Source organism: Pseudochaenichthys georgianus, unplaced genomic scaffold (assembly GCF_902827115.2).
Source record: "Pseudochaenichthys georgianus unplaced genomic scaffold, fPseGeo1.2 scaffold_609_arrow_ctg1, whole genome shotgun sequence".
NCBI classification, from domain to species: domain Eukaryota; kingdom Metazoa; phylum Chordata; class Actinopteri; order Perciformes; family Channichthyidae; genus Pseudochaenichthys; species Pseudochaenichthys georgianus.
In genome coordinates this window covers 32,501-42,109 of record NW_027263167.1, presented here as the reverse complement: position 1 = coordinate 42,109, position 9,609 = coordinate 32,501, and the positions used below count along the sequence as shown (strand labels likewise).

The 9,609-nt window shown below is 40.6% G+C and overlaps 2 protein-coding genes across 2 annotated transcripts in view; both read left to right on the top strand.

The window, feature by feature from the left end:
- Positions 1–6,671, top strand: part of parp10 (poly(ADP-ribose) polymerase family member 10) — an 18,059-nt gene extending 11,388 nt beyond the window's left edge. Inside the window, exons 7-11 of the mRNA XM_034079409.2 lie at positions 611–731; positions 1,826–2,821; positions 4,173–4,306; positions 4,376–4,550; positions 5,352–6,671. Of these exons, the coding sequence (XP_033935300.1) occupies positions 611–731; positions 1,826–2,821; positions 4,173–4,306; positions 4,376–4,550; positions 5,352–5,650 (1,725 nt within the window). The 3' untranslated portion in view covers positions 5,651–6,671. The remainder of the gene's footprint in view (positions 1–610; positions 732–1,825; positions 2,822–4,172; positions 4,307–4,375; positions 4,551–5,351) is intronic.
- A 381-nt stretch (positions 6,672–7,052) lies between these two features.
- Positions 7,053–9,609, top strand: part of LOC117443425 (cleavage and polyadenylation specificity factor subunit 1-like) — a gene marked incomplete at its 3' end in the record, with an annotated part of 35,051 nt that continues 32,494 nt past the window's right edge. The window contains exon 1 of the mRNA XM_034079410.1: positions 7,053–7,199. The remainder of the gene's footprint in view (positions 7,200–9,609) is intronic.

Here is a 9,609-nt window from a genome sequence, read left to right as displayed (position 1 = left end):
CTCACTCTCTCTCTCTTACTCACTCTCTCTCTCTCTTACTCACTCTCACACTCTCTCTCTCTTACTCTCTCTCTCTCTTACTCACTCTCTCTCTCACACTCTCTCTCTCACTCTCTCTATCTCTCTTACTCACTCTCACACTCTCTCTACTCTCTTACTCACTCTCTCTCTCTCTGAGAAAGAGTCATGTTTTTGGTCATGGAACATTAGGTACAGGTCATGGAAAATCATTGGTGAAAAAGTGTTTGAACCCTGATTATTATTATATTATATGATCATAATGAGCAAAACCCCTTGAAGCGTGAACACCCTGAAGTGTAAGGCATGCAAAAGGCAGAAGAGAAACGCCAATGTTTACTGAGTTTCTGAAAAAGTCTTTCTTGCTGAATGATTTTAGATTTCTTTTAGTTTCTCTTCTCACTGCCTCTTTATTGTCAACCTCCGCTCGATGTTAGCACACAATATTTTTAGAGAAACTTGTTGCGGCTCGATCAATCGTCCGGCCGATTAAAATACTGGAAAATCCGGATTCTGGGATTGATTATTTTGGTGCAGCTCCTTCTCAGGTCTGTAATAGATCGACGGTGTCACACATGTTTTTTTATTTCAGGACGTCTTTGACACGGCATGGAACATGATGTCCGGCAGAAACTTCCCCAAAGTGTCTTCAGATAGTTCTCCTCAGGAATTAAGATCTGATTCAATGCATGTGGATCAAAATGGAGCTCCAGGTAACGGTGATATCCATCTCCACAATCATTCCTCCATATTTAACGCAGATGTGTGTGTCTCGAAAGAAGTGGAATTATTTGCCGAATGACTTAAAGGGCTGTAAGAAATGTTGTATGTTTAAAGGTCCCATGTCATGCTTTTCTGGTTATCACCCGTCCCCTTGTGTGTTATGAAGGTTTTTCTGCATGTAAACGGTCTGCAGTCACAATCCCTCAAAGTACACCCTGTAGCGAGTCAAACTCTAACACAGAGAAGACCTATCTATAGGCGCGTTCACGTACTTTTCCCACTTTAGTTCCGAAATGTTGCGTTCACACCTTTTTACCCCCTTTTTCCCTGCTAGAGAGCTCTCTTTTTCCATTGTTTACTTCTTGGGTATAGTGACGTACCGTTACGTTTGGACCAACACGTCGACTTCCTCACGCACACACACTCGGCGGGACGTTGCGAGGCTCGCTGCTGCGAGGAGCGGACAGTGTGAGCTGGCTCACTGGTGTGGGGTCGGCGAGACAGTGAGGCACCGCGGAACTCAGCCTGGGCACACACACAAACTCCCAGCCAGGCTGCGGGTGTGTGTTTCGGGCTGGGTTTCTCTGTGTCTCGCAGACGGCCACTGGGCTCACAGGGAGGGGGGGGGTGGGGGGGCAGGAGCTCCAACAAGGCGTGTAGGACAGAGAGTGAATACACATACTATACAGAGATGCTGTGAGAAACCAATGTGGGTTTGGAACATTGAATAATATAAATCTATTCTAGTCGACCTCAACAATGGAAATATGATCAGTAGAAATGGCCGTGACATGGGACCTTTAAGAAAAATAATAATTGATTGTGTTCTGGTTTTATGTTTCAGTATTTATAAGCAACTGTTACAGAAAGAATATTGCTTTTATTTATTTTTTTAAGAAGGGGCAGATAAAATAAGATGTTCTTCTCCCTGCTCCTTTCCACCATGCGCTATAAAAAATAACCAGTATAAGTGTACATGTTTTATAAAGTGTACATGTTTTAAAATAACTGCCATGTGTGGAATAAATATATATTTCTGTGCAGTTTTAAACATTTTCCTTTACCTCTCCTGTCGGTCTTTTAGAAGCTGCAAAGAAAATCGTCTCTGCCGGCGACGACAAACCTGAAGCTCCCGCCTCCAATTCCAACAATCCCGCTGAAATGGACGACGTTGACTTGTACTCGGCAGCGGAACCAACCAGTCTGACGGACCAGGACTTGTCTGGGACAGCCGCTGATTCTTCCCAGCCCTCAGCTGTAGGGAACAATCCCAGTGGGTTACTCCTGCAGAGTGAAGGAGCTGTGGGCCTGTCTAGCGACTTTGAAGAAGATGCCCAACTATCCCTAGCGATCCAGTACTCCATGGAGACGAGCCATTATTCGCTGGAGGACGAGGAGGAACAGCTGCAAAAGGCTTTGGAGCTATCCAAGGAAATGAGCCAACATAAATCCTCTCCAAGCTGTTCTGAGAAGAGTCCCGCGGTGAAGAAGAGCTTCGATGCTTCCCTGCTGGACGCCATCAAAGCAGCCAACACCCTCCAGTTGTTTGTGTTTGCAGGGTATCCCGCTGACCTCATTCGGGTCGATATAGCTTTTGGGAAGAAGGTCACCGGGAGACAAGTCGAGGAGAAACTGGAGCACAGGTGTGTGAGGAACATGTCCGACTACCACAGGCTATGTCTGGATATGATCAAAAGGAAGCATGCGGTGGAGATTCAAATCCAGGGCAGTATAATCACCGTTTCTGGCTTTAAGGATTATGTGGCCGGTGGATTGTGTGACGTGAAGCTGCTCCTGGAGAAGATCTCCGCTTCTGTATCCGAACGGGAGATCCTGAGGAGCGTCCAGTGGGTTTATCACGACCCGGTCTCTTCTGACACGACCCCTTACTCACCCGATGCCACCGTGTTCATCGAGACGGCCTTGAGGATGAGGATGCAGAAAGTGGACATCCTGCTGGACAATCAGCCCCACACCATCAACTTTGAGAAGATGCAAGAGTACAACATAGCTTCAGGGAAATCTGTGAAGATCTCCAGGAAGATGCCCGCTTCAGGGGCTTTGGACGAGGATATACCAGGTAAAGGGAACTATCTATTGTTGCAGTGCTTTTATGTTCTGCAGAATATTGCTTCTGTACATTCAGAACAACATTTAGTAGAAGATATCAAAGTCAAATATAGGGGAATGCACAGTTTTAGCTGGCAAGATAACACTTACAAGATTTGGCTAGCTAACTCAGGCACAAATAGATTATTTTTATCATTTACAGTTAGTGTTTTAGAGAGGTCCTTATTTACTCTGTTTCCCTCCTTGTAAACAAAGCATTAAAGGCCCCATGTCATGCTTCACCCGTCCCCTTGTGTTACGTAGCTTGTTCTGCATGTGAACGGTCTGCAGTCACAACCCCTCAAAGTGCACCCTGTAGCGAGTAAAACTCTAACACAGAAAATACCTGTCTGCTGCCCCAGAACGCCTCGTTGGACATTTTCTTTTTCCATTTGTGTGTGTGTGCATCCCGGTCCGAGCACACACACAGACCCACAGCCAGGCTCTGGCCGAGCTCGGGCCGTGTCCCGCCGTCCCCACGCAGCAACCAGGAAACGACACCAGCAATCCGTCTCACACTGTCCGCTCCTCACAGCAGCGAGCCCCGCAACGTCCCGCCAACACGGCACCCAGACCCCACGCAGCATTCTCATCCGTTCGTCATCACTGGGGTCATTTCCTGGTTGCTAACAAACGCCATGGTAACACATAAACACTGATGTTCCGCTGTAACGGTGGTGGACCAATCAGAGCACAGTGGGCTCACAGGGAGGGGGGGGGGAGCTCCAACAAGCCGTGTAGGACAGAGAGTGAAGACACATACTTTACAGAGATGCTGTGAGAAACCAATGTGAGTTTGGAACATTGAAGAATGTGAATCTATTCTAGTCGACCTCAACAATGGAACTATGATCAGTAGAAATGGCCGTGACATGGGACCTTTAAGTGTACTATTTAAAGGTAGATTTATTTCACTTGCTTTTATTCGTGTATTACTCTATTTTGTTTTTTAAAAACGCTGAGTAAGAAGAACTAGCACAACAGCGAACACAACCTTGTTTTTACTGGTTTTCATTGATGAAAAGTAACCTAGAAAAATTATCTTAACGAAACTAATGCTCTCCACTTAAATCAGACTTCCATACATATGTTTTCTCTTTGACAAAATTCACTTCTTAAACTTTAAAATGCCTTCATTTCTTATGTTTGCTGGCAATCACTCAATTTAATTTATTCAAATGACATATTATACAATATTTATAAACCTATACTTTTGACATAATGTGGGGCTTTAACTTAACTTTGATAAATGATAGGCAATATCAAAGTAACAAATTCAAAGCCACAATCTCAATAATTGCTACAAATGTGTTTTTTCACAGAAGAGGAATACTCTCTGCTGTCAAACCTCCCTGAAGTCTCCAAAGTCGACGAGGAGTCGGACGAATTTCAGAACGTGGTGAAGAACTTCTATGAGACCATAAAGGAGTTTCACAGCAAAATCAGAATCATAAAGGTAAGGAATTAGCACTTTTAAAAAACAAAGTTATTTGGTGGTTCTGTAATAACACTGATTCCCCACCAGGTGGAGAAGCTCATGAATCGACTGCTGTATAACCAGTACAAGTTGAAAAAGGCGAGCGTCCTGCAGCGCGCCACGTATCCCGTGATCGAACAAACGCTCTATCACGGCACGAGTGAGAACAGCGTGAAGGAGATCTGCGTGCACGGATTCAACAGAAGCTTTTGTGGGAAGAACGGTATGTGTTTTATTACCAGAATGAGGCAATTGTTATCGTTTTGGATAGATTGATGGATGGATGGATAGATAAATAGATTGATCGGTTGATTGATGGATGGATAGATAGATGGATGGATGGATGGATATATATTAGATGGATATATATATATGGATGGATGGATGGATATATATAGATGGATGGATGGATAGATGGATATCTATCTATCTATCTATCTATCCATAGATGGATATATAGATGGATGGATGGATAGTTGGATGGATATATAGATGGATGGATAGATGGATAGATGGATGGAAGGATAGATGGATGGATGGATGGATAGATATATATATATATATATATATATATAGATGGATGGATATATAGATAGATGGATGGATAGATGGATAGATGGATGGAAGGATAGATAGATGGATGGATAGATATATATATATATATATATATATATAGATGGATGGATATATAGATGGATAGATAGATGGATGGATGGATAGATAGATAGTTGGATGGATATATAGATGGAAGGATAGATATAGATAGATAGATGGATAGATAGATATATATATATATATATATATATATAGATGTATGGATGGATGGATGGATAGATAGATGGATGGATAGAAAATATTCTGGATAAATTAAAATGGTGACCAAAATAGTGCAGCAACAGAATGATATACTCATACTACAGGAGCAGTAACATATATATATACTGTACATATGATAGTATATGAATTACAGATGTGCAAGGTAGCTGTTGTGCAGATGTTCTGACATCTTGTTTTCTCTACACAGCCACAGTTTACGGTCAGGGGGTTTACTTTGCCGTCAACTCTGCGCTGTCGGTCCAGGAGCAGTATTCGCCCCCAAATGCAGACGGACACAAGTATATCTTTGTGTCAAAAGTTCTGACGGGTGACTACACTAAAGGCTGCCATTCGATGAAGACCGCCCCTCTGAAGGAGACCGAAGGTATTCCCCTTCGATACGACAGCGTGACCGACGACATCACCAAGCCGGAGATGTTCATCATCTTCAACGACACGCAGGCGTTTCCCGAATATCTCATTACATGCCAGAGAATCACCCGCTGAGGCCGTCGGAAAATGACAACAAATGTTTCAGTCTTAATTGAAAACGTGCAAAAATAAGGGGCTCATTGTTTGTTAAGTGTACAGTATTTTTTCTCATGATCGGAATGTGATGAATTCTCCTTCTTACTGTTTGATCAGTTACTTGTCTTTCATTATTTTTTTCAATTTAGCCTGATGAAGAGAAACCTGGACTTAAAAACATAAATTTTAATTAAATATCTTTCATCGCGCACACAAAAAGGCCAATTGTGCTCTGTCTTTAAATAAGTGTGTTTTAGCAGTTATTGTATGTGGTAGTTAAAATCTCCAATTATCCTTATTATTATATGTGCTTCAAGAGGCCCTATTATGACTTTTGGGGGTTATCCATTTCCGGTTGTGTGTTCTATAGGTTTTTGTGCAATGGCTAAAATCACACACACACACACACACACACACACACACGATATAATATAATCCATCTCTATTTGTCTTTTCGGGTTCAGGGGTTTGAGCTAAAGATACACTTTGTCAAGGTTTTTTTGTCCGCATATGAAGATTGTCAAGAGGTAAGCTCACAAATGTGGTTAAAGTAACTACTTCTGTTCTACTTTAATTAAAATGAGTACCCCATTTACAAAAATAAAAATGATGCCTATATCTACAGTTCTTACCATCATAAAGGAAACATTTTGTTTATCGTTTTAAGTTCATCACATCTACTGTGTGATTGACATTCTTGTGTTTTCTTATTTTATCTAAACAAAAGAACCTGCAAGTTAAGATGTGGTGTCATGCAGCACAGGGGAATAAGCGTTTAAGTGCCTCTTTGGGAGGTGGGAAGTAGATCTCTTAACAAATCTGTGGGTTGCTTATGTCTGAGTTCAGCCGGGGAATCTGTTTACCAAAGTTCTCTTTAATTATGATTTGTTATATGTTATTCAAAATCGTTTTGCTTTTTTGTTTGAAACATGAAGACATTGCAGTCTAATGAAATATCATTATTTTTAAGAAAAATAAAATGTCTTCAAATGAGATACAATGGCAGTTTCTTCAGCCCTCATCATCTCTGAGCAACATTTTATATATAACATATTATGTTTGTGTTTTCTTTACCATACATAATATTCACATAGGAGACTGTCTGCTAAAATGTGTACACACAGAAGGGCATTACAATATACACACATACATACAGTACATGCAAACATACATATACACACAGACAGATATGCGCTTCAGCGGCTTAAATACACAGTTGTATACATATATATATACATACGACGAATGAACACTAAGCAAATCCCTCGTATGTGTCCACCTACTCGGCAATACACCTGTTTCTGATTCTTTTATATTTGAGCTGCTATAACATTGGTTACCTGTAGGTGGCAGCAGTTCACCCAGGAGCCGCTAGTCTACTCTCAAATTAAGCACGCGAAGAAGAAGTCGGCACAGCGACATAACACAACCGCCACTAACTGTTCAAGTTAGAAACCCACAAGCTATGGCACCTTAAATGTAAACAGAAGAAGGAAAAATAAAGACTCTGATAACGTGTGTGATATAGGTACGTTTACAAGATTAATTCACCATTTTGCAAAAACATACCAGGTGCACGCTGCCATGCTAGCTAATATATGCTAGCTAATACATGCTAGCTACAGACAGGAACGTTAGCTCATTTCTAAGCAACGTTAGCTTTCCCATACATTCGTTTTCTGGGGATAAATGTTAGTAAAGACACATTAGTCATACATAAATTATATAATTGGATACAAATGTTTTTTTATTGTCTCCCTAGACGTTAGCTGTCACGGGAAAAGCTAACTTTGATATTTATTCACCTTTTTGCTAGCTATTTATTTAGCTTAGTGAGGTTGTATATTGTAGTTTTAGATACTCTAGTGATATATGTCCTTTCCATTGTGCATGTGTATATACGTGCTGCTAATGTAAACACATTGCTTATTATATTTGCATCTTTAAAGTTTTAGTTACAAATAGGAACGTTAGCTTTCCCATACATTTGTTTTCTGGAGATACATGTTGATGGAAACACAAATTAGTCATAACAAATGCTTCTTTGTTGTTTCACTAGACGTTAGCTGTCAGGGGAAAAGCTCACTTTGACTTTATTTATCCACCTTTTTGCTAAAACACGCTAGCTGTCGTTTGTTTATTATGTACCATAATGCGAAGTCAAGTGCTTTACCTGTTCACTTCATCTGTGAATAGCAGAGGGTGAACAAGTATTTAGAGCAGGTGGGTCAAACTCAAATACACAGTGGGCCAAAATAAAAAAAATTAGTCGAGGGCGGGACTGGTTCAATGTTTATTGCAGAACTTATTGAAATGAACTTATTGCACATATTAAACCTGGAACTAACAAAGCTTCAATTATTGCCTATAAAAACAACATTAAATGATCAGTTGCATTCATTTCTCATGGCTCTATCTGCAGCTACAGAGTCATTTGTTAGGATTACTTTTTCCCACAGGCCAACAACAGCTTCAAGAAAACTATTCCCCTCAAAGAGAAAACCAAACATGTCCTGTTGTCGTGAGAGAGAAAGTGCAGAAGGAAGCATCCATTGAACTCAGGTTGCTGCTCTGAGATGCTAGCTCAGATACTTGGCGTCTCATCTTTGGGGCAAGGTCATCAATGTTTGGGCTCAGGCTCTGAGCGGAGGAGACCCTCAGGGTGGAGTGAAGGCGTGCAATATACCGGCGGGCCAGATCTAATAGGAATTAGAAATTATCCTGCGGGCCGAAATTAAATCCACCAAGGGCCTGATTTGGCCCCCGGGCCTTGAGTTTGACACATGTAATATAGATACTTTACTCAAGTACAATTACTTATACCACACCGTAATAATAATCGATTTCAAGTAAAAGTACTGCATCGACAATGGTACTTAAGTATAAGTATTTATGTATATATTTTGGAAACTTCTTAGCAACATTGCTGCCCATTAATGTTCTGTGAACCCACTCGGTGTTTTCAATATAATGTTGGATGTTTTCATCTATACCAGATCATCGTTTTTTAAGTATAGAGGAATCAAAAGTACATAATTTGCCTACAAAATGTTGTGTATTATAAGATGAAAATACTCAGGTAAAGTCAAGGGTGTAATTTTGGTTTGAGAAGTGGGGGACACACAAAACAGGGGGTCCTCCGCAATGAAACATTCTTCTCGATTTAATTCCATTTCCTGCCTTTCTACAAATATATCAGGGACTGTGGTGATAGAAAATCCAAGGAAAATGTGTAGTGTATATAATGAGAAGCTTTCTTTAAATTGAAGTTGCATCGATCTGGTGCACTTTGAGGGTCAAATGAAGAGATGTATGGATACAGCTCTCAACACTCAAATGAAACAGAACTGGATATTTAAATACTCCAAAAACCATTAGAATATGCTCACAAGCAATAACACATCATTGATCAACTCCTCTCTCCTCTCTTAAACTTACCTAGTCTGCATTCTTTCTTTTTATTTATGCATATTTGACTAATCACTCCCCTTTCAAACTGTGTTTTATTTTGTACTGACCTATAGTAGATTTATTAAACTTATTTTTTTACAACTATATTAAATGGATGGAACTATTTGTTTACATAGATGACCAAACCGTTTGAGACCCACTGAGATAACTTCCATTACATTGCATTTAGCTGACACTTTTATCCAAAGCGACTTACAATAAGTACATTCGACCAGGAAGACACAACCTTGAAGAAAACAGAATCATAAAGTACATCAGGTTTCATAGAGCCAAACATTTCAAGTGCTACTCAACTGGCTATAGATAAGCCAGTCCTTTGTTAGTATATAAGTGCTTTGTTAATAGTTCTATCGCTCGAAGTGGAGTCGAGAGAGATGAGTTTTCAGTCTGGAAGGTGTGTGAGCTTTCTGCTGTCCTGATGTCAATGGGAGCTCATTCCACCATCTTGGAGTCAGGATAGCAAACCC